Source organism: Engraulis encrasicolus, chromosome 21, assembly GCF_034702125.1.
Source record: "Engraulis encrasicolus isolate BLACKSEA-1 chromosome 21, IST_EnEncr_1.0, whole genome shotgun sequence".
Taxonomy (NCBI): domain Eukaryota; kingdom Metazoa; phylum Chordata; class Actinopteri; order Clupeiformes; family Engraulidae; genus Engraulis; species Engraulis encrasicolus.
The window spans coordinates 23143548-23168991 of record NC_085877.1 but is presented as its reverse complement, the minus strand read 5'-3'; the positions used below and the strand labels follow the sequence as shown (position 1 = coordinate 23168991).

Below are 25444 nucleotides of genomic sequence, written 5' to 3'. Positions count from 1 at the left end.
TCTGGCCTTGAGTCCTGGAATTATGACACGGAGATGCTTGATTTTCCATTGGACCATAGATAGTCCACTGTGTCTTCATCAGCCATGGGCTGAACGCATGGCAGGGTCATCTCGTTCAAAGGCATCCTGGAAGATGCTTTCTTTACTATGTGAGTATATGCAATATTTTATGTTTAATTGTTATTGTTACATAAGACTTTTTAGACACTTACATCCTCAGCTGCTGATGCTTGAGCTGTGTCTTGTATCAATTGTACAGTATTGTGTGAATACACTTTCTTATTTCAAATATTATTATTCGGACACTGTTCTGCAGTCTTTCATCTCATCAATCCAGTTTTTTATGCGTGGCAACTTTAAGGCAGACGGATCAAATATTCTCTGCCAAATTCATGAACGTGAACTTTTGGAGGCCAATACTTTGAAGATACCGGCAAACACAGAATCGACACTTAGACGTTGAGTTCTACCCATCTCCATTTCTTGTTGTCATTCTTCTTCGTCATCATTACCTCCGCCAGGAGGTTATGTGATCGCCCGAATTTGTGTGTCTGTTCGTCACGCTGCTATTACATGGCCTAGTGTGTGTTCGTCACGCTGATATTCCATAGCCAGCCACAGTGTGTGTTCGTCACGCTGCTATTACATGGCCTGCCACAGGGTGCGCAAGGACCACTGAGGAGCCCTGAGCAGCACCACTGGTGTACCTTCACGCAGCCCAACCGTATCACGCACCAGTCGTAAAGTCTTCACGAAAAAAATGGGGGAATTTCTGGGGGAAATTGTGTACAAGGACGTGGTGAATTCACGATATTGCCCGTGTTTCGTGGTTGATTTACGGTTTCAGTCTCGTGGTTGATTTACGATATGCATTGAAAACTACGTGGTTGATTTACGATATGCATGCGTTGGCATTTGCGTTGGCATTTTTGCACAGGGGCGGGGACCGGCCGCGACAGAACCAGAACCAGGGACCGGTGTGGCAGCTTTTGTGATATGCACCGGAATTCTCATCCGCCCTGTACAGGGTACAGTGGGGTAAATCAAATATGGCCTACCTGTGTAACAATTTTGTGATATGCACCGGAATTCTCATCCGCCTTGTACAGGGTACAGTGGGGTAAATCAAATATAGCCTACCTGTGTAACAATTCGGTTCCTGCCGTACAGTGGGGTAAATCAAATATAGCCTACCTGTGTAACAATTCGGTTCCTGCCGTACAGTGGGGTAAATCAAATATAGCCGAATTCCGGTGCATATCGATATCGGTTCCTGCCATACATTTGTCCCACATCGCTTGATGAGAATTCCGGTGCATATCACAAAAGCTGCCACACCGGCCGCGACAGAACACTGCAGATACATTCCTTTGATCAAAGTAGCCTACATCAAATGCACTGTAGCCATGACAGAACCGGCCGCCTCCCGATTTAAAACACCGCTGATAGCCTGATTACACTCATGCCCGTAGGCCTACTCCTTCCCAGTAAAAATAAAATAAAATAACGATTGAATAAATAAGTAGCCCCTCGTGCCTTCTTTATTGGAATGCGGAGGTAGGTGCAATGAAAATATCGGAGTGAGGAGTTAGGTGCAATGAAAAGCGAAAACATTTTATTATTGCCCGTGTTTCGTGGTTGATTTAAGATTTGAGTCTCGTGGTGGATTTACGATATGAATGCGTTGGCATTTGAAAACTACGTGGTTGATTTACGATATGCATGCATGTAGTCTACAACTAAAACGTGTTTTGGCAGCTGATGAATGGCAGCGCATCTTCCTGATTTCCACCTTCTGTTTAAAATGACACGGGGAGTGACATGAAGCCGCCCACCGATTTAAAACACCGCTGGTGATTAGGCTACACTCCTGCCCGTAGGCTATCTTTGAATTTACACTCCTGCCCGTATCCGTATCCACATGCATATGTAGCCTACTGCGTCAGGGCGGTGGGTCCCAGACGCTGATGCTACTGATGCTGATGCACCACTCCTACTCACCTTTTCTCTGAAAGATGCTGATGTAGGCCTAGTCACCACCTTGCCCAGTGGTTTTCAAAGTGTGTGTGTCACAAAGTGTTGATTAAATGGTCTCTCTTAACACTACTCTTACTGTATTATTATAAGGCACTCTAGAATGGTGCAAGAGCTCCCATTCATTTTCAATGGGCGGTATTTTCAATGGGACTATTATTGTATAGGTAGGTTTGATACCTCACTACATCTCCATCCAGAAGAATTGACCAGGATTATTACAGACACGGTATACACTAACATTTAATGTGCATTTACCACTGATATTATAGAAGAAACTCACACGATTTCAAGTATTTATTTACAGTATTTATTTACACACACACACACACACACACACACACACACATGCGCGTGCACAGATTTTGGGGGGCAGGTGCATTGTTTAAAAAAAACACACACAAAAAAACAAATAAGCTTTGAATAATAATAATAATAACACTATAATGATAGTAATAAAAACAAAAGAAATCAACACAAAAACAACTAAAATGTGCCTTACACACACACACACACACACACACACACACACACACACACACACACACACACACACACACACATGCGTTTGCACAGATTTTGGGGGGCAGGTGCATTGTAAAAAAAAAACACACAAAAAAACCAAATAAGCTTTGAATAATAATAATAATAACACTATAATGATAGTAATAAAAACAAAAGAAATCAACACAAAAACAACTAAAATGTGCCTTACACACACACACACACACACACACACACACAGCTCCTACACACACACACACACACACACACACACATGCGCGTGCACAGATTTTGGGGGGCAGGTGCATTGTTTAAAAAAAACACACACAAAAAAACAAATAAGCTTTGAATAATAATAATAATAACACTATAATGATAGTAATAAAAACAAAAGAAATCAACACAAAAACAACTAAAATGTGCCTCACGGTAGCCAGACTGAGCCCTCCTTGTGAATCAGGTCTGGAGTAAAGTACTTGGTAAATGTTAAAGGGACACTGTGCAGGAAATGGTCAAAAAAGGTACTGCAACTATGCTGCTCATTGAAACTGGGCTGCATATTGCCAAATTTGGTCTTTACATGAAAGTGTACTAAGTAATAAACAAATATTTTCTAGTATGGTCCGAGTGCAGTCATTTTTGCAGCTGAAAGTGGCTATTTTTGGAAATTCAAAATGGCGGACTATGTTGAAGATCCCTTTTTCATGTATGAAAAGTGCAATTTTTCCAGTCATAATGAATACTTAGAATTTGATGGTGGTTGTGTACTCATGAAAAGGTAACATTAGTGAAAGGGCAGCATGAATTCTGGAAATAGATTTGAATGTCGATGATAATCAGGCCAGCGTCATGGTGCCTCCCTTCATGGCGAGTGCTGGGGAGCTTTGAGGTCACTGAGAGAGAGAGAATTGTAAACATTAGACAGCTCTGTAGTTTTTCATTTCTACCAAATCTATAATTGTTAATTTGTACCACAATTGCATGTGAATATATATGTGGAGACAGCAACATGACAGCAGGGAATCTGGCCTTTTCCGCTGGAAAATACTGGTGTAGCTGGGCCATTCATGTCAACACAGTAATTTGCAAGTCGCTCACCCATTTGCAAGTAAGGTTGTTATGACACCCGGTCGCTTTCAGCCATTAAGTGCACTTAGAGCTGTTACTCAACACACTGCTACTATTTCACACATTTTAAACGTTGCCATTTTGCAGGAAGAGGAGCACCAGTTTCATTTCTCAACATTTGAAACAAAACTGTAAACAAAATTAATTGTGACCAGTTGATAATGGTTAATTATGTCCCTTTAAATGACTGTGATTGATGTTGAGGTTTATTTTTAGTTTAGTTTTCAAGTTGTACTCGTACATACATAGTGACATGTACATACATAGTGTAAGTAGTAAAGAAAAAAAATCTGGTTCAAAGCCTTGGATACTGTAGATGTAACATCAATGAAACATGCAACATAATTACCTTAAACTGTCTGCCAGGTTGGAGCGAAATCCTTCCCGCTGAAAAAGAGTTTGTTAACAGTTCATTAACTAGGTCACAAGTAGGGTACAAGTGCTATCGTAACAGTAATTTGCTGTGTAGTACTTACCATTCTGGGCATGGTTCCCATTTCAGAAGTCTTTGGAACACTCCCTGTTCCCAGTGTTGACCTACAAATGGAACTTGGTGAGATACAATTTTATAGCTGACACGTTTGCGGACAGTTTCCATAATCTGGAAATGATTTCCTTCATTACGGTAGTGTGTCAGCAGTAGTGAACCATGACAAGAAATCTGAGCGATTTCGATAGGGAAAGTGGTTTAAACTTTCCATTCGTGTAATTGGTAGGCAAGTGTCTTTGGAGAGGTCTTTCAGGATATAGAAGTAATACAGAACATTTCTTTTAAAGAAAGGTACATGGAACAGCTACAGGAGGCACCAGAAGAGCCCACAAAGTCTAATGATTGGAGTTCGAGGCAGAAAAAAGCTGCAGAGTGTTGGAAAGCTGCGAGACAATTCCACGTGCAGAGCCTCTTTGAATCCCATCGTGTCGGCCATCCATTGTGCACCCATTGCAACGAGACTGCTGTTATTAGGTTGGCATCCACATTATTCATAGTGTCTTTTGCCTGTATGGATTGACTTATTTGATTTATTGGTGTTGTATGTTGGGACTGGTTTACAGTGTGCGTGTGTACTTCTCACATATCCTACTAGGTGCAGAGATTGTCTGCCCAGTGAGTGGTTTTGTGGCAAATGTGACGTCACTTTCCACAAGAAGGCAGTTCTCCACAATAGAGAGAGCATCCATGAGGGCTTCTTTAAGCCCATCCCTCCCAGCACAGTCATCGTCCAGGGAGATGCTGGCTTTTCAGCTCAGGAGCAACGTAAGTACAGACATATTTGTACATTTCTTGATTTATTGACCGACTGTACTTACCATCAACTGAATCAACTGATATTTTTGTGTTATGTTTCTTTTTATAGAATGTATAATGCCATTTAAGGCAAGTCAGAAATGCTCCTGCAACCTTCCCAATATATCTGTGTCGCCAGGAAAGGCTGTCATTTTGATTTCGATCAATGGTAAAGTCATCTACACCAAACATTTCTATATTTTCCATGCATGGCTATTATTCAAAGCTGTACCGATCCTAACTATTGTACTCTTTCTTCCTAAGGCAGGTACGATTTGCATCTGCCATTGTTTCAGTGCCACAAATGCAGTCAGAAGTGGTATCCCGAGTTTGGGGATGTGGTGGGAAGTGGGTACTGGCCAGCCTCCATCTGTGCACAGAACAAGACGTATTACACACTGGACCTGTTCAGTTCCTTTGAGGAGCTGAAAGTAATTGCCCCCACACTGTCCAGACAGGCTTTCGCCAAACTTCTTGAGCACAGAACAAGATGTGCTGGGAGGGTAAGTGTTTACCATATATGAAATGTTTTAAATCATATTGTTTACTCCATTCCATGTGCAAATAATTGACGTCCTCTCTCAGTCAGGACCTGTGTCTGGCGACCGTCTGCAGAGGAGCTTCCTGGAGTTCTACTATTGCCAGTACGAGCAAGAGCAGCAAACAGGGGAAGCCTCCCTATCATGCCCAGCATGTCATCCGGACATGGTAGCTGTGGCAGTGGATGGTAACAGAAAGCTTTACCGCTTCAAAAGTAGAAGGTACTTTTCCCCAGCTCTTTCTATTATGCATGTTGAACAACAACTTAATGCTCATTATGACATGTCTTGAAATGCCTTGAATCATTTGTCTTGAACCATTTCTTTTTCTCCCTCTCTACAGTGCTTGTTCTGCAGACAAGCCCTATTTTGATGGTGTGTTTGTGGCAGAGGATGCGGCTGTTGCAGACTTTGTCGGCACACTACATCGTGCAGTGAAACAGGTATTTATACCTGTTATTTCATTTACTTTGTAAAACAAACTTATGCCAAAATTTGTAAAACATTGACACAAAATGTCATGTTCGTGTCTTCATGTTATATTGTTTTTCTTCAGACACGTGGTCAGGGTACCTGTGGGGGGACATCCTGGGCTGCAGCGAAGGAGATTTCTAGGAGGGCAAATAAGATGGACGAAGAAGGCATGGAAGTTGCTGTTTGTAGGCATGGCTTTCTATTGAAAGCCCTGAATATGTACAGAGGTAAGATGAAGGGACTGGGTGAATACACCATTTTGCAATTAAACTCTTCAATATCAGACCCCAGCACTTAATAGCTACGGCAGCTACCTTTACAACAGTTGCCTACTACCTGAACAAAATCTTAATTCGCCTCCCCTAAACCCTGTATTTTACAAACCCTGTATTTTATGGGGGTTTGTGCAATTTAGTATTTAGTAACATTTAGTAACCTTTTCAAAGTTTGCCATACCTGTCTCATAACGTGCACAACAATTTATTCACAGGGGAGATCTTCGCCTATCCAATGTTTCTCCATAAAGCGCTAATGCCATGCAACGCAACCTTCTTTGCAATGGATGTGGCTTGCAAGTACTGGCCATACCTTCAGAAGGCTGCCAACCACCTGCCAGAGCTCCTAGAGCTTTTGAATTCCACACCCCTCCTTAGTGTCATGCATGCACAAAACCACGAGACCAAGTGTCAGGTAAGTAATGATGTATTCATGTGTACGGGTATTGAAATGGCAATAGATTTCGTGTCAGGTGTTAGTGTTGAAATGGTGTCAGTGTTGAAATGCCATGTTGTGATCTTTGTAGATTGCTTGGAGTGGAAAATACATTGAGGGTGCCGGGACTACTGCGGGAGAGGAAGTAGAGCAAGTGAACAGCTACCTGTCCCGCTGTGCTTTGACAACAAAGTACATGTCCAAAGGAGGTATTTGCTCCTCTTGCTATAGGCCTACATGTTTCTGGGCTTTTGTTGCTGTTCATTGCACAATGGCCTTCATGTCCATTTTAACTCTTTTGTCTTTTGACAGCACGTGTGGACATGCTGACTGTTCATGCCTTAGGGTGGAACAAGAAGAAAACCTCTGGACTGCAACAAGCCCTGTGCTCCCGATATGCCAAGGTAAGGCCGTCATTTCACAGTCATTGAGGCTGTCTTTTTTTGCTGCAACATTGCTTGTGAAACACTTCTGTGGTACTGTTGCACTGCACTACAGCCTTCATGGATGTTTTTTGTATCTTTTTGTATTTTTGTATTGCTTTTTCCAGACATGCAAGATGCTGACGGAAGCTGAGAAGGAAGAGCAGCAGAAAAAGGAGGATCTGGCCTGCACTGATGGAGCTGCATGGGTTGCTGAAGTGCAGGAATGGGCAACCCGCGGTAAATGCAGCTATTATTATTTTCTGTTCTCCCATACTTCTTTCCTCCTAAATTGGATCCTCCAAACTCTTCACTGAAATGATGGTGTGAAAACGGCAGCCTGTATTGTATTTCATTTTATCTTGAGCTAATGTTAATGTCTTACATTTACCAGCTACAGTTTTGGCAGATTCATTGACTTTTGACAACTCACAGGTTTGTCTTTATATTCACAGTAAGAACACGCCCTTTGAAGCTGCAGCAGGACATAGAGGGCCGCTATCTTAACCTTCGACAGAGGAAGCAAGCTCTGTACCGAAAGAATGGTATCTTTGTAATGTCCATAGAAAGTATTTCAGGATTTTTTAGTTAGTGCAGCTTACGCATAACCTCTCAGTCCTTGTATTTTCTGATTGTTTTCCAGACAGTGGTCAGTTGCGTCATCGTCTGCGGAGCGAGATGACTGTTGTTAAGAACAGGCTTCTTAAAGACATTGCCACCTTCAACAGTGCATCGCCAACAACGACAATCGACATTGGAACCGTGGAGCGATCATTGTCAGGAGATGGACCAGCTGTTTTTTGGCCTTGGGATGTGCAGGGGAGTGGTAAGAGAATTGTTCATTTATTCTGTTTTAGGCTACTCAAGTGTTTTTTTTTGTCATTCAAACATTTAAGTGACACCATTACAAATCTTGAAACTGCCAGTTTTCAATTACATACTGACAATTACCACATGGAAAAGTGACAGGGGGTGGGGGCCATCAAGGGTGTTACAGGCCCATCTAATTAGTATTCAAACAACAGAAACTGGATTAATTTACTAGTACTTTTTCACACTTGTAAGGAAACAACAATGCTGTTAATATGTCTGTACTCTACTCTACTCTACTCTTTGCCTTTCAGTCAGACTTGAGGACAAGCATGCCTACTTTGTGGCCTCGATGCGCAGGAAGCGCTTGGAAGAAGAGAAAGGCATCCTCGTGAAGGAGATGGAACAGCACACTACATCACTGAAAAGATTGATGTCTTGTCTAGAAGCAAAGATGTCATCGGCAGGTAAGTTGCAATTGTCAAACCTACTGTATATGTACCATCAAATAAAAAAATGAGAATTTTGCTTTCTTTGACATTTATCTGCACTGTTCAACTTGGAGGTTGTATTCTGACATGCCATGTGTTTGTCGTCGTATTTTTGATGTTGCATCTGCAGAGTCACAAAATGAGGGCCTTTCTGCCTTCTGTCGAAGACGGCTTCATGACCTGACAATCGTCCATCTTTCTGCTGTGGCAAGCTACAGGGCTGTTTTAAGCCCACAGGGGACCAATAGGCCATCTTGTGAGGAAGGGCAGGGAGATGACGGGAATGAGGACGATGTACACAGCAGTGATTTCTCATACACCAGTGATGAGGAAGAAACGGAGTGTAGGTACGGTGTAGAGAAACAAACATTGCATGGGAAAAACACAATGTCCAACTTACTTTGTTTTACCTCACAGAGTGTGAAGGGGCATGCTAATGTATCCCTTAGCTACTAATCTTTCCCTAATCCATTTTCTGTCTTTGTCATCTTTCTAGTTCTTTAATCTGAGACGGTTTGGAATCATCAATCATCATTCCTTGGTAAGTGTTTTGAAAGAATACTTTGAATACCAATGTTTGATATCTTCTGTAATTACTGTAGTATGTATATAAAAGAAGTGAGTACATTTCTCACTTGTCTGCATTTTTGTAAGTGTTTCTTTAAATGGGACATTTCTTAAAATGATATTGACACAAGGAACATTAGACAGCATGAAGTTATAACTGCTGTATATTTACTTATTATCCCTATTCCCTCCATCATCTCCTCCAAGACACCCGCAGCTGTCTCCTTTCTCCTGCTTTCTCCAACACACCAACAGCCTCTCTCTGTCCTGCTCTCCTCTGTCTCCTCCATCCTGATCTCCAGTGCAGCAGCAGTGCCATCCATGTCACCCCCAGCAGCAGCACTGGCATTCATGCCCTCAGTAGCACCCAGGACAGAAAACACAACATTTAAATTAAACTGTTAAAAAACTCTGTTAAGCTATTGCCATTCCACCAAGAACTAAGTGATTGCTGTGAGTTATTCAGCCAGTGGAATGTGCTGTGTGTGTGTATGTGTGTGTGTGTGTGTGGGGGGGGGGGGGCTTTTTTTTTTTTTTTTCCACTGCTGCATGTGTATGTTTGTGTTGTAAATAAATACTTGAATGTTTGAACATGCCTCTCGTGTGAGTTTCTTTACTTGGTAGGTTCTTGCATATGAAATGTATAGTGTGTCTTTAATAGCCTAATATTCATAGTCAATTCTTCTATCCCATTTAAAGGCTTAAACATTACATTATGAATTGCCGGTATTACTTTTCAAGGTTAAAGTCCCTCTAGCAATGCTTGGGGTTAGGTGTCCTGCTCAACGGCACTTCAGCCATGGATGGAGGTGTAGGGAGAGGTTAGGGTGGGATTAAAACCTACAACCCCATAGATAGAAAGAACACATAAAATAATACAGTAATCAACACTTTGTGACACCCCCCCACCCCCCCCCCCCCCCCCCCCCCCCCACACACACACACACACACACACACTTTGAAAACCACTGGTCAATGTGGTGACTAGGCCTACATCAGCATCAGCATCTTTCAGAGAAAAGGTGAATAGGAGTGGTGCGTGCATCACCATCAGTGGAGCATCAACGTCTGGGCATGATCATAGGGTGACCATCTGTCCGGACTTCGGGTGGACAACCCCGCACCCTAACCCACCGCCCTGTCGCAGTAGTCCTACCCGTGGCTTCAAATCGCCGGTGGGCGGCTTCATGTAAATTCAAAGATAGCCTACGGGCAGGAGTGTAATTACCAGCGGTGTTTTAAATCCGGAGGCGGCTTATGTCACTCCCTCCCCGTGTAATTTTAAACAGAAGTTGTAGACTACATGCATATCGTAAATCAACCACGTAGTGTTCAAATGCCAACGCATGCATAGGCCTATCGTAAATCAACCACGAGACTCAAATCTTCTGTCGCAGTAGTCCTACCCGTGGCTTCAAATCGCCGGTGGGCGGCTTCATGTAAATTCAAAGATAGCCTACGGGCAGGAGTGTAATTACCAGCGGTGTTTTAAATCCGGAGGCGGCTTATGTCACTCCCTCCCCGTGTCATTTTAAACAGAAGTTGTAGACTACATGCATGCATATCGTAAATCAACCACGTAGTTTTCAAATGCCAAATCTTAAATCTTAAATCAACCACGAAACACGGGCAATAATAAAATGAAGTGTAATCAGGCTATCAGCGGTGTGGAGTAGGGCTACGGGCATGAGTCTCCCCGTGTCATTTTAAACAGAAGTTGTAGACTACATGCATGCATATCGTAAATCAACCACGTAGTTTTCAAATGCCAAATCTTAAATCTTAAATCAACCACGAAACACGGGCAATAATAAAATGAAGTGTAATCAGGCTATCAGCGGTGTGGAGTAGGGCTACGGGCATGAGTGTAATCAGGCTATCAGCTGTGTTTTAAATCGGGAGGCGGCCGGTGTGGCAGCTTTTGTTATATGCACCGGAATTCAAGCGATGCGCAAATGCCAACGCATGCATATCGTAAATCAACCACGTAGTTTTCAATGCATATCGTAAATCAACCACGAGACTGAAACCGTAAATCAACCACGAAACACGGGCAATATCGTGAATTCACCACGTCCTTGTACACAATTTCCCCCAGAAATTCCCCCATTTTTTTCGTGAAGACTTTACGACTGGCGCGAGATAGGGCTCCGCAGCCACCTTCACGCAGCCACACACCGGGGCAGAGCATTGAAGTGAAATGCATTACCGCAGTCAAAATCGCTATCAAAAAGCAGCCTTAGCTACAGCCTCGCATATCGTTTAAGTTCACAATGCTGTCACAAAACATTCATATAAAATGAAGCTCAAAGAAAGACGCGCGCGAATTGCGTTAGTCCACGGTGATTTGCTGCCTCCCCAATCCCCGCGCACTGAAGCCATCAGCACTACAAACATTCCATACTAGACTTCGTAACGAATGAACGCTGGAGATGCGGTGAACAGTGATTTTCAATACGAAATAGAGAGCAGGCCCGGGTGCCGATCAACTGCCCACAGCGCCAAGATCAGCTCGCAATAACCCTCATGAACGGATTCCCATAGGCTATTCACAGGTAGGAGGAACTTCTCCAACAAGTGTAGTGTCGCGGTAGGCAATGATTCCGCTAGCTGCGACCAGTCGAGTCAACATGTCTCTCGCTAAGCAATTGCGTTTGTACCCCACGATATTGAAACAGCTAGAAATGATAGAAGTGGATTTACATCTCAAAAGTGTGTTTAGCCTTACGAAATAGCCAACAATAACTGACACTCCACAACCATCCATGCACTGCCACTGGATAAGGGGATTCTTGCACATTTCATTCTGATTCAATAATTAAGTGAACGGCTCAAAGTTATGGGCCGCTGCACTACTGTAGAATATGTAGGCCTACTACGGGTGTTGGCCAATGAAAATTGTGCTTTTTAATTTTAATTTTGTTTTAGATGGTAGCCTAATGAAAGGCATGCTGCCAATCATCAACAATGTGACTAATATGTAGCAATGAGATTCAAGGCTTAAGTGCATTTGCAAATCACAGAAGGCATAGCATGAACAATCACTTTGCCAATAAAACAATCAAAGGTGAACTAAACAGACCACAGCTAGAGGACATGGAAATGATAAAAGAGACAGATAGAACTATAATTTGGTTACGACTTGACGGTTCAATTACCTGAACACAAATGCTATGTAGCCTATAGGCCTAAATGCATGAAACCACATCATGACTCTACACCTATGTCCAAAACGAACTGAACTTCCTTGGCGGAGGTCTGCGTTCTCTGAATGCATTTCTAGTTATTACTATTTCTGTGTTTCAGCACTTGCCTGCTTGATATTCTGTGGTCACGCGACAGGTAATGATCTTGTACTTGTGCTGCTTCAATGACAAATGACTCAGATGCTTGTTAGTTGATTTAACATGGCTGTCTTACCAATGGTTTCAGTGCTCACACTACTTCTTTGAGAAATTATTCGGATCCTTCTGTCTTGGCTTTAGATGAGATGATTGCAAATACAATGCATTTACATCAATACATTACAGTGTCTCAAACTTGGCAAATTGTGAATGCACCACTTACACACTCACACACACACAGTTTGGCATATTAGCTTAACATGTTCAGCATTACAGAACCACAGAATGTTTTACAGTAGTACTACACAATTAGCAATAATTAGCTTTTGATATAGGCCTAACTGATTTGCTGCTATTCCACAGACCCAGCTTCAGCCAGGCTTCTTATCCTCCCAGAGACGTCTGACCTAAGCACAAACACAGAGGGCCTAATGCTACAGTGTGTTGTTGAGCCCGACAAGGACTGGAAATATTTATGGTATAAAAACCACAACAGCTCCCGTCCATTCGTCAAGTCTCAATACAATACTTATAGTGTGGACACGTCCAAGGGTGCAGGCCTGTACCGGTGCCAGGGAGAAAGCCTGTCTCCCAACACAAAATCCAATTACAGCAACTGGGTGTATGTTCCTCCTAGTGAGTAACACAATGACTCCTTGTTGTCCGTTAATGGAAAGCATCCCAATCCATGACTGCTACTTTGCAATAACATGTTTTACTTTGCCAGAAATGTCCAATAGTAAGATTTATCAAATAATGTAAAGGTATTTCCCCCGATATCTGTGTAAACAGTATGTACCACACCAAGGACCAAACAGTTTGGGGATGACAAACACAACAAACTTGGGAGTAACCAACTGTTCGTAGGCATTGCCATTGGACTTCTACTGGGATCAACACTCACTCTCTTTCTCTTAAGGATATGGGGCCGTTGCCTGCCACCATCAAGAGGTAAACTGACCCAAACATTGATTGAAATCAATGCAATACATGACGATGATGTTAGAATTTGTGTATCAGTCACAAGTGTAATTCATTGCGACTGTGTCTCTCTTTTAGCACTGTGGTTCTGCAGACGGTGAGTACCGTCCCTCTGATTAGCCATTTTGTGTTCGCTCTGTTTTTTTGGTATATCACACCTCATCTCAAAAAGTATATAACCTAATAAAATAATCAAAAAATTTAAACAAAAGTGACAGTGTTGACATGTTATGGTTGGTTGACACTAGCAGACTCAAAACTAATCAACAAATTGAAGAGAAAAAGTAAACTTGGACGAGCTTCAGAGATGGTGAAGTGCATATAGAGTTGAAGGTGTTAAAAAAGGTCCTATTTGAATATGTTCTTCCATATAATGATGATATTACTCAGTTCACTCAGTGAGTTTCTCATTTTTAGTCAAAGTTTGTATTTAGTACAGCAGGTTTTACAAGGGATTGCAGAGTAATAAAATATTGAAAAATGAAAATTAAACATACGAAACAAAAGTACTTTTGCGTACTTTGTGTTTTATTTTTATGTAGCCTAAATGTCATTGATTTCTAACAAAAAATGGCACTTTTATGAATGGTAGGCCTACGTGTGCGTGTTTTGACTCATAAAAAACAGTGATATAGTATAAACCTCTGACAAACACCATACAGATACAGAAAGAATTTGAAGTGAACTTGGGTAACAAATACCTCATATTTCCTCAAATAATACACAGGAAAGAAAAAAATCTCAGGTGTACGGACTTCCAACAAATAAAACTAGTATGACCTTACCCAATCATGACGGACTCAGTTTTGATTTGTCTTATTCATGCAGCTCTCAGGCACCCTCTAGTGATCAGTTTAAAGCTGTTGACTGCATTGAAGAACCCCAGGAGAATGGCGGTAAGAGCTTGTGAAGTTTGCACTCATTTTGCTTTCATGCCATATGTGGCCATGTACTATTCTGTACACTAAGCCTAAAATCTTCTGTGTTACCTTTAAAGTACAGTGTACGTTTTTTTTAAAGGTGATATTTTGATTTGTCAGTATGGCCTGTTTAGTAAATCTGACAATAAAGAACATACCTGGTTACAAAATGACATTAAAATACAGTGAAATGTGACAGAATACTTACTGGTGTGGGCATCAAGACGGCTTAGAATGAAGCCTACTGTTGTTGAAATCAGCAACTGCAGTGATTTAACATTTTCACTGAACTTAATAGATTTCTGCCATGTTGCCTACTGCTCTAAAAATCTAGTAATGCTGTTCAGACTTTTCTTTCAACATTGCCTATACCATTTCTTTGATTTGAAATAAAAGTCTACACCTCATTCATCTGCATTTCTTCTTTCACAGTGGTGCAACATGCGAGTGAAAACCTCCCTGATGAACCCACTGCAGGTAAAGTGACTACCACAGTCCTGTCGCATTACATTACATTGCCTGTAGCTGCCACTATTCTACAAAGCATCTCTCACTGTGAAAACAAAAAGAGCTGCTTAAGACTGCAGGTAGTATTACTCAGGTGCTCATCTCATCTGTACCAGGTGGAGTCAGAGTGTACAAGGCAGCCATGGTCTAATGGTTAGGTAGATCAGAGGATTGCAGTATCGAATCCCACACCTCCATCCGTGACTGAGGTTCCCTTGACCAAGGCACCTAATTCCACTTTGCTCGAGGGACTGAAACCAATACCCTGTACATATCTCAAGTCACTATGGAAGCGTCAGCAAAGTGTTAATGTAAAAAAAAGAGTAAAAGTCTTAAAGACAGGAATGAGGCACAGGAGATTTGAGAATTTAAAAAACATATGCCTACACGTGGCGGCCATAGTGGCCCTCATCAGGTGATGAAGGCGCTGTAGCCAATATGGACACAACGCATCAGTGTTTTTTCTCAAATCTCAGAGTGCCTCTGCACTTTCCTCCGTATTTCTTTACATTTGGACTTTTTTCTGGATGGGAGGAAATGCTGATCAGGGTTTGCTTCATGTGTTCAGTTGTTGTTTTATAATATAATTAAAACAAAAATGGAAAATAAAACACTGCATTTGCTGTCTCCTCACCCTCAGCTGCACCAGGGGACCCAAAATCCATTTACGTCAAGCTAACACACCCTACAACCACAAATGACTGTGGTAAGTTGATGATTATTTACATTGTTCTCTCTTCTTATCCTTTCTCTCTGGGGGCGGAGCGCAGCAGTGTTATTTTCCGCCAAGGAGATTATGTTTTCGGCCGCGTTAGTTTCCCTCTGCATTGTCACTCCGTATGATCCCCTTGAAAACGATATGGTTCCTGGTAAATTGTTGCTCAATGTTCATTGCTCATTGTTCAATGTTCATTATTCATTGTTGCTCAATGTTCACGGAGAAAAATGTGACATTATCTCGAACATTTGTACATAAAAAAGAACAACGAAAAATAAAACATCTAAAGCATAACATTTGCTGTCTCCTCACCCTCAGTTGCACCAGGGGACCCAAAAACCATTTACGTCAGGCTAACACACCCTACAACCACAAATGACTGTGGTAAGTTGTAGGTTATTCAAATTGTTCCCTCTTCCTCTTTTTCTTCTTCTCCTTTCTCTCTGAGGGAGGGGAGCGGGCAGTATTATTACCATGATATTGGGTGGGGGGTGTTGGCAGGCTTATTATAAGCATGTTCAAAAAAGACAGACTGTTTACTTTTCAACTTTTCTTTTCTTCCGTTTGTATTGCCACTGCGTATGATCCCCTTGAAAATGAGATGGTCATGTCATGGGGCTAGCCTTGCAAACAAACAAACAAATAATAATTTGCCTTATCTTTCACTGCTATTTTATGAGAAATCCAGAGCACATATCAAACGAAATCAAGATTTAGCTTGAGTCAATCGCATTCTATCCCATTATTTAAAAAAAAAAAATTAAAGCCCCATGGCCCGGAAGTAGAAGGGCACTAGTGACTCAGGTGCTGTTTCCACGTAGATGGATATTTTTATATGTGGATATTTTTTCTGCTGGTTGCATTGGTTTTGCATTGGTTTTGCATTGGTTTCCAGCAGATATTTAAAATCTAGGTATAAAAAGCAGGAGAAAAAAATATCCTATTTAGGGGGCTGAAACGCATTTGTTACATCGGAGGATTTATTTTTATCCACATATTGCGTTTACACCTACACAGGAGAATAAAATACCCTGCTAAAAAAATATCCTGCTACGTGGAAACAGCACCTTAGGAGTAGAAGGGCACTAGTGACTTATGTGCCCCATTAACCTGGATATCTCCAGACCCTCTTGTAATTCCGCTCAGTTTCATGCATAGGTGTAGCCAAGGGTGGGCCTGGGTGGGCCTGGGCCCGCCCACTTGACATCCAGGCCCTCCCCATTCACACTGGACAGTCAACTTTTGCCTCATTGAAATATAATTAATGGCATAGCACTGAGCGATTATTAATCATTTTGTCAAAAGTCTGGTTCATCTTCTGTGATTTCTAAGATTTCAATTTCAAAGTATCATTTTTGAGCGCGGTTTCATAATATCTATCTACACGCTGTCGGGTTGGGCCCGTCCGATTTTTTCTGGGCCCACCTGTTTTATTATTTCTGCCTACGCCCCTGGTTTCATGAGGTTGCTCGAAGGTCTGGACTGGAGGATATTCAGATGCACCCAGCTCCCAAACCGCCATGAAGAGAAACCAATCAAGGTCGTGCCATTTTCAGAGATGTGACATGTCAAAATGTGACCGTTGTTTCAGACAACAATGTCCACTTGCATGGACTCACTCATCGACATTAGAGAAACCGCAGTTGAAATTACAGAATCAATCACGTGCAGGATTTTAAAAAATAAAACCATGCCTTTGTCCCTGCTATGGCTCAAATGGTGGGGCACTGCACAGTTGCACCGGCAACTCGGGTTCGAATCCGACCCTGGCTGATATCCAGGTCCTCCCCTGTCTCTCTCCCGCTCGTTTCCTGTCCCATCATTTGCAGTCCTATCAAAATAAAGATAAATACAAAAAATAAACATGCCTTCATGAGCAAATGGCATACGTATTCCAGATGATTGAACACGTTAATATGGTGACAGTCCGGTTAAGCATTTATAGCCAAGTATCTGAAAATAATTTGCTGAGCTTAAAATAATTAAGAATTTGGTTTATCCTTCACCTTAGATGGTCCACAACCTCCACATACGGTATATGCAAAACTGACTCAACCCGAGGCCGCTAATAACTCTGGTAAGTTGTTGCTGAAGTGAAAAATGTAATAGTGGTAAACAGAAAGTTAAGGTGTGTACTGCAATTTATTCAGGACACTAGTAAGATGATGTAGAGGCACCCACAAGCCCAATCCAAACCACATTAACCATATATCCTCTCTTATAAGAATGCTCCCACAATAGTTTTTCCTTGGTGTTTATTTACTGACTTGGATCATTGAGTACGTCAGTAAGGCAAAACAGAATTGACAATTAAGCATCTGGCAAATACGCAAGGGTTTGGGAACGTTTTGATTTATACCCATCTTAAATTATGTATGATCACCTTCTAAACTTTGGTGTGAAAGAGAAGAAAAAGACCCAAAAAGACAACAGACATAATGTCAATACTATTGAACCCACTCAGTGTAAAATACCATCTCAACACATTTTTCCGACCTTGATATCCTCTATGGGAGCCGGGAGACCATTTGTGAAATGCAATATAACCATCTTATTCAGGCGATTACATTTCTGGATTGTAATCAAATATTATACATAACCATTCATAAAGATCTAAAGGTCCATTTGCTTTCCCCCCACCCTCAGATGGACAAGGAGACCCTAAAACAGTTTATGCCAAGCTAACACATCCTCTGAACACAAACTACTGTGGTAAGTAGTTATTGTAAAGTTTTGCTCTCTCTCTCTCTCTGTCTCTCTCGTACATCATGATTGTGATGTTGAGTATCGTGTGTATTGAGTATTGTTGACAGTTATGTTTAAACTAAAGCATCACTTTCCCCCCAATCTCAGATGAACAAAGACATCCTCATACACTGTATGTCACTCTGACACCACCTAATACCACAGACGACTGTGGTGAGTCACTCAGAATATGAAAGCTTTCCTTTTGGCACCAGTGCCACACAAACACACCCTCCCTGCCCACGAGGAAATGCTGTCATCAGAGGTTGTTTCTTGTGAATTTGTTTGTTTGCAAAATACTAACTGGCCAATGTAAGAACATATTGTTAGCCAGTACACACACACACACACATGCACAAAGGTCTTTATGATTCTTGTCTTCATCTAAATGGCAAATAACATGTAAGCTACCATCTCTCCATCATAGGTGACCCCGCACCACTGCTCAGCCATACTCAAGTGAACTGATCCAATGTAACCTGTGCTGTCCAACCTCAGCTTATGCAGTCAGAAACCACATCAGGCAGCTCTCTATATACATGGATTCCAATTGCTTACAAACCACACAATGCGTGGGGTAAAACTGCAGGATTTGAGTCCTCTGTGGTATTACGTGTTACCAAGTGTTTTCTCTAAGTGATTGAGGTCCCAGCTGTTCTTGGGTGCTTTCTCTTTGTTCTCCTGATTATTGAATGCCCACAAGGTCAAATTTAGCATAGAGGCAGTCGGCTGCTATGCTAATGAGCAGGCGGGGCACTCGGAGAGACACTCTCAGCCTCAAAATGAATGGTAGTGATTGAGAAGCCAGCGCACTGGAGGGTATATTCTGCTTTTTTGGACTTGTCGGGAGCACTTTCATTCAAAGTCCACTGTCTGCGTCGTGAATCCAGGGAAACAACTATGAAGTGACAGAACCAATCCACAGTCCCCCCACCAAAACTAAGCTGTCAGACTGAGTGTTGGTGGGGGGGCTGTGGATTCTACAACTGCCCGTGGTCGTTCGGACATATATATGGTTCTGCCACTTCATAGGCGTTTCCCTGGATTCACGACGCAGGCAGTGGACTTTGAATGAAAGCTTTCCCGAAGATTAAAAGTCTAAAACAGTAGAGTTTACAGTACCCTCCAGTGCGCTGGCTTCTCATTCACTGTCATTCATTTTGAGGCTGTGTGTGACCCTCCGAATGCTCCGCCTGTACATTTTAGGTTAATTTGCATACCAACCGACTGCCTCTATAGAACCACAGATGGGCCTATGATTGATGATCAATTTGTATTGCTTAAAATTTGAAAGAAATGCAACATTTGCTCCATATCCAGTAGTAAACTGTATCATTTTAACTTACTTTTTTATGTTCACATTGACATTGTAATTGTTCATATAATTACATCATAATCACATCATTTGTTTGTTTTTCTTGGTGACTGGATATGAATGTGTAACTTCTATAGTTTTGAATTACATGGAAATTTGGATTACACATTATGTAATATATTTTGAATGTGTAGGAATTTGACAAGCACTGCTTCTTCCCACTCCTTTTCAGGTGTATTGAGAGGGTTGTCTTTCCCCTATTGATATTTTGACCGAGTTGCTTTTGATTAATCTCTTATAACATCTGAAATAAATCAAAATCAAAATAAAACATTTCATCAGGGGTTTTCAAATATTGGTCCAAGTCCAAGAGCGAAACCAGTGGGTCCCAGACTCTGCTGGGGATCCTCCACCACCCCTCTGCACCAGGGAAAAGTCTTTTATTTATCATTTCTGTTGGCTTCGCTGTTTGCAGCCCATTATTTTTTCTGTTAAATTTTTGTTTTAACATTTCTGTTTCTCTGTTTCTTTTGTTTACAACGTTTGCCTTGTGGTGGGCCTCTGTCAATAGACCTGGGGCCTATATAAAACCTAAGTTTGAAAAAGCATATTTGTGTGTTTGTCTCTGTTGTCTTCATTTTGAGCAAAGACAGTATAGAGAAAGACAGCTTACTGATGTCATAAAACAACTGGCGGCATGGTTAAGTGCAATTCCACTACTATCAGGGCCGTTGTGAAACAGGTCATAGGACACAGTGATTTTTTTGTCAGCTGTCCTTAATTATCCCCCTGCTACTGCCACACACACACACACACACACACACACACACACACACACACACAAACACAAAATTAACGCTGACTGACAGCTGCCGTTAATTCGGCAAAACTGAACATTGACAACCTGACATACTCTTTGGACGGGGGCTGGAACTTGCAGCAGCCACTCGCATTCAGAAACCAATTGCAGTTTCTAGTATCACAGTGGCTGCATTCGATGGATGAAAATGTTGCATGATGGTTAGAAATCTTGTTCGCCTTCCGAAATGTCAGTCTTGTTGCGACGACGATGTGACGTGTCATGATGTCAAACTCTTGCGGGTTCAATGCGGTTGCAGTCGGACCTCACAACTCCTGCAACCCCCCACTACTCCTGGGCCCTGTAACCACCAGTGTTGCCAAATTAGCGACTTTGTCGCTAGATTTAGTGTCTTTTTGCCGCCCCTGTTGACTAAAAACCTGGGGGGCAACCACCATTCCAACATACCTCCACAGTTTTTAATAACGCCTTTCCGACACCAAGTTACTCTTATGGGGAGCTGTCCTCGTGCTAGTGTCATCGGTGTGTCCGGAGCTGTCCGCGTGCGTGGTGCTGAAATCTGTGTATGCTCCGATTGAAGCACGGAGAAGATATATCTTGTATCCATGAGAGGCTGGGGGAGCACTATTCGAATAAATATTTGCAATCTTATCACATATCAATACACTCCTTTCAGTTCTGGATGCCCAACGTGCACGCCTAACTCGACAGACATTGCGCAACACCGTGTGGCTCATTTTGCTATTGGCCTAAAAAACACAATTTGTAAGAGGTGCCATTGAAACCAGATAGAAAGAGGGCTAATGGTAGGGCCCAGCCTAATTGCTGAGAAAGGAGAACCTTCACACTTGACGCATGGACACATCCCCTCACCTTACTTTTAAGGGGAGCTGTGCATGGGTGTTTTGCAGAATGTTCCTGGGACAAGGTTATGCAGTGCTGAATTTGAAATGTCTCTTTTCTCTGCGGTGTTTATAATATGATGACCAACTGTCAACTGTCTACTAAATTCGGATGTAATTACAGTCAGTGTATGACATTTCCCCCTACTATAACTATGAACTAGCCTGGAAAACCAGCGCCAACTGCTGGACGGAAAACAGTTGCTATGTCATACTAGTCTAATGTATCATGTGCTTTTGCACGACATTCGAACACACAATAAAGCAATACGAACGCAACACTGACATGTAACATCTCTGCGCATGACAGGCTTGGGAAAACCTTTCAGTGCTTGGAAATATCTGCATGCTCACTCACAAAATGGTTAAAACATTGCATTATTCTGGTGCATCCCTTCCAACTTCGCCTCACCTCACCCCCACCCCCTATCACGCACGCGAAGTCAGCTGTGTCTATTGCACTGCAATTCATCGTGCTGAATGAATGTTACGAGGATAATGGCAGTAGCTGAGATGATAGGCAAGCTGTGGCGGCTTTTTCAGGCATATAACATGCATATACATTTGGTCTTCATTACTGTCACTATCTTTCGGTCTGACTCAACGTTTTGGCACTCTTGACATGGCAGCTACGTGATGCTTTCCACCTTTCTGCCCAGACTTTTTATCTCATATAGCCGGTCAATTCACAATCTCTCTTTTCATTTCCATTGCCTCCTGGAAAACACTCCACTTGTGCTAGTAATAGATGTAGCCTATATGAGGCCCATTTTGTGCCGTTTAAATGCCTGCATGCAATATTTCCAGGTGAGGACTAGACTCTACTACGATCTCGTGTTGATTTCCTTCACCTTCCTTGTAAATTGCACGCCATTTGAGACACTGAATCAGTTACACTGCCAAACGAAATACGGCCTTGGCAACGTGACAACGGTTACATTCCGCCATTCAGACATACCGCCATTCCGACATACCGCCATTCCGACATTGACTTTTTATTGCAAAAAACATTATTCCAGCTTACAGGAACTGTTTTCAGACCCTACCTTTGGACCGTGACAAAATTAGACACTCAATTCTACACTAATCCTGTAGTTGAGCTGTCACTCTCTCCACTTCCGCTCATGTAGCAACATTGTTGCAAATGCCAATTGAGTTAGAACGTTCACGTACTTGCAACATTGTTCAAATAACTCGAAATGGCTCAGAATGACAATTAAATACTGTCAGAATGGCGGTATGTTGGAATGGCAGTTGCCCCCCGTGACAACTATGTGCCAGTGATGTAGTCTACTTTTTATGGTGGCTATACTGTATATTTGAGCATTTTTTGAAGTAGGTATACTGTATATATTTGTGCTATTCAAAACAATGGATCAATCAATTTTAAGTGGGCATACTGAAATCCCTGAAATTTAGAAGTGGGTATACTCCGTATACCAGCGTTCTACGTAGACTACACCACTGCTATGTGCCATCACTTTTCATCAACTGAGATTAATAATCTGAGGGGCTGTGATCCTTCAGGCTGTCAGAAAGGAGATATGATGAGAAGAAAAAACGTACCGCCATTCCGATAATGGCGATGGAGCTGTGGACAGCGTTACAGTAGGTGGTGGGTACGGCGGCGGCTACGTCTGAGCTGGTGGAGGCAGTGGGGTTGTCCGCATCGGTGCCAGGAAGGAAGCTAGGAGGCGGATCTTGGAGGCCTTTCACGAGCTGAAAGACATTAAACACAGACAGTGAATATGGTTATTGTGAGTGACTGACCCGTACAAAGTACCATACAACTCCTTGACATTGTCATTGTCTGTTTTGCGGAATCCACTTTTTATGTTGTCGGGGGTCATGGCCTTCTCCATGGCAGCGTGAAGCACCAGTGCAATGTTCCTCTTCCCTATGCTCAGACTGCCCCTCACCAGCCCCATAGACATCGCCAGCTCATTGAATGCGGACTTGAGTGGGCCGTAGACAGACAAAGACAGTCCAGTTGCTGAAGCACATGAGTGTTGTGTGAAGGGAGGCACACCACCTCGATCCGATTCGCCCGGCATAAGTCGACCACTCCAGGAGTAATAATTCATATTGATCCATGACAAGGCTCCTGTCGGGCGAACCGGACGAAGTGCTCCAGCCACTGGAGGAAGAGCTCCCAGTCCATATAGCTTGTGTCCGACACGCCATACAGTGCATCTGGGGGGCCTTGCAGGCCGTAGGCATTTCGAGGTAGGCATTTGGAGTAGATGATGAAGGGGCGGATGGCCTCCCCTGCCGCGTTAACACAGCAGTGCACCGTGACGTGTTCTCGTGTAGTGGCTTGCTGACTGTACACATTCCTGGTTTGTTTGTTGCACAGAATCCGGGGCCTGGATGAGCCAAGGTCCCCAAAGCCGGTCTCATCATAATTATATATTTGAACCGGCGTCCTGCTGAAGCCATGCTGCTGATACAGGGCTTCGCAAATGTGGTATAAATGCTGTACTCTGTCTTCTGTGGCCCCGTACACCCTTTGGCTCCAAGAAATTCTGCCTCCTGGACGCCACGGTGGGGTGGCGCGCACAAAAACGTCACCACTACATTCTCAGAATCTCGGTGGCCAGGAGCAACTGAGTGATGGGGAATCCCCTCGACGCCATCCAAAAAATGTAACTGACCAAGGCCTCCTCCTCTTCGTGCAGCAGTGCCCAGGTGGGGTGGGGTAGGTGGGCATACTTCCCCCTCCTCCGGTCCTGAAGTGTGGTGTGCGGCATGCCGAATAGGCGGCGGGCCACCTGACGCAGACTGCCGCCACCGTGTTGTAGGGCCTGCAAGGCCTTTGACATCTGGTCCTCTGAATACTTTGTCCTAGGCAATAGACAAGGCATGTAAGGCGAATTAGGCCTAAGAGACTCAAGTCAATGCACATTACTACTAGCCTGATTATTATCGACTTTCAAATCTCTTTGAGACTTGGTCTGACCAAGAGCATAACAATTAACGTCTCCCAAATGGCATGGTTGACCCGCCTCCCTTGGTTTGCTATGGTTATTTTCTTCCCGACAAAGTGGTAGGAGTTCCCGATTTTACAGGAGCTCAGAGAGTAGGCTGCTTGCATTGCTCTTGACCTGACTAGTAGCAACGCTGAAGGTGTTACGTCACTAGGAGGGCACGGCCTGGCTACATCGCTACTGTGTATGGTCCATAGAGGTAGAAAATAACACTAGAGTGGACATGGCAATTCACGACAGCACTGGGAAGTGGCACATGGCGCCTCCCATTGTCTGTAGGTAGTGTAGGCACCTTCAGTCAATTCAAGTCAATGGAGAACACGCCCACCTCTGTTAAAAAATGGACTAAAACTGTGTGAATATGAAGTCACCCATTAATCAAAGACCAGATTTGAAATGTCAGGATAAATATCTAATTAATTCATATGACTCGATAAAATACATCTAAAAATCAAATTATATTAATTCTGCACATATTTAGCAACAAACTTCAACTATTGTCCTTGTAGAGTGTGTTCATGGACATTTTCACATTATTAAGCCATTTTTTGACAGAGGTGAGCCTCCTTGTCCATTCATTTCCATTTATCAGACCTACCTACAGATAATGGCCGCCACAGATTGCCGTCAGAAGGGGGGCGGGGTCGCCTCTAGTGTTATTTTCTACCTCTATGGTATGGTCAGTACTTTTCTTTTACAGTACACATTATGAACATTTTGTTCTAGGGTCTAGTTTAGTTTGTGACTCTTAGTATGCTATATACTGACCCCGGAAGTAGGGCTTAAACATACCACAACACATCTCTTGTCATTATGAAGGGAATGTGAGTTACAACTGACACATGTGCTGTTTCCACATAGCAGGATCTTTTTTAGCAGGGTGTTTTTTCTCCTGTTTAGGTGTAAACGCAACATGTGGATAAAAATAAATCCTACATTGTAACAAATGCGTTTCAGCTCCCTAAAGCCTGCTTTTTTATATCTGGATTTTAAATATCTGCTACGTGGAAACGGAAGGCCAAAACCAATGTAACCAGGAGAAAAATAATCCGCATATGAAAATATCCTGCTACGTGGAAACAGCTCCACAGAGAGGCTGAATACGTCCCCCATTATTATTGCCCCCAATATAGAATGCCATTACCATCAATGACTTCAACACATTATCAGCCCAAGCACTGTATTGGCATCAGCTGCTTAATGGCACCACCTGGTGGCAGTTATAGGCATTTCACACGGC

At 42.7% G+C, this 25444-nt stretch overlaps 2 protein-coding genes across 3 annotated transcripts; both read left to right on the top strand.

Annotated features, from left to right (window-relative positions):
* Positions 1-18872, top strand: LOC134437298 (uncharacterized). The gene is made up of 13 exons (XM_063186791.1): positions 1-149; positions 12272-12307; positions 12673-12945; positions 13102-13260; positions 13369-13387; positions 14119-14186; positions 14643-14687; positions 15358-15423; positions 15754-15819; positions 17447-17512; positions 18082-18147; positions 18289-18354; positions 18608-18872. The coding sequence occupies exons 1-13, from the start codon at positions 23-25 to the stop codon at positions 18646-18648; spliced, it is 1098 nt and encodes a 365-aa protein (XP_063042861.1). The 5' UTR covers positions 1-22; the 3' UTR covers positions 18649-18872.
* Positions 4287-9489, top strand: LOC134436995 (uncharacterized). 2 transcript variants are annotated; one of them, XM_063186426.1, is made up of 17 exons: positions 4287-4630; positions 4752-4921; positions 5022-5120; positions 5216-5454; positions 5537-5712; positions 5834-5933; positions 6047-6191; positions 6455-6654; positions 6767-6884; positions 6988-7079; positions 7226-7337; positions 7553-7642; positions 7741-7923; positions 8222-8374; positions 8529-8741; positions 8895-8939; positions 9173-9489. In XM_063186426.1, exons 1-16 carry the CDS (start codon positions 4452-4454, stop codon positions 8900-8902), a joined length of 2277 nt encoding a protein of 758 aa, XP_063042496.1. In that variant the 5' UTR covers positions 4287-4451; the 3' UTR covers positions 8903-8939; positions 9173-9489. The 2 variants fall into 2 exon arrangements, with proteins under 2 accessions (XP_063042496.1, XP_063042495.1); XM_063186425.1 differs by having other exon boundaries at positions 4295-4630; positions 8529-8745.
* Positions 18873-25444: the final 6572 nt, after the last annotated feature.

Coding starts and splice junctions, on each gene's coding strand:
- LOC134437298 (XM_063186791.1), top strand. CDS start 23: ATGACACGGAGATGCTTGATTTTCCATTGGACCATAGATAGTCCACTG. Junction 150..12,271: donor GAAGATGCTTTCTTTACTAT/GTGAGTATATGC, acceptor TCTGTGTTTCAG/CACTTGCCTGCTTGATATTC. Junction 15,424..15,753: donor TACAACCACAAATGACTGTG/GTAAGTTGATGA, acceptor CCTCACCCTCAG/TTGCACCAGGGGACCCAAAA.
- LOC134436995 (XM_063186425.1), top strand. CDS start 4,452: ATGGAACAGCTACAGGAGGCACCAGAAGAGCCCACAAAGTCTAATGAT. Junction 4,922..5,021: donor CTTTTCAGCTCAGGAGCAAC/GTAAGTACAGAC, acceptor TTCTTTTTATAG/AATGTATAATGCCATTTAAG. Junction 5,934..6,046: donor TACATCGTGCAGTGAAACAG/GTATTTATACCT, acceptor GTTTTTCTTCAG/ACACGTGGTCAGGGTACCTG.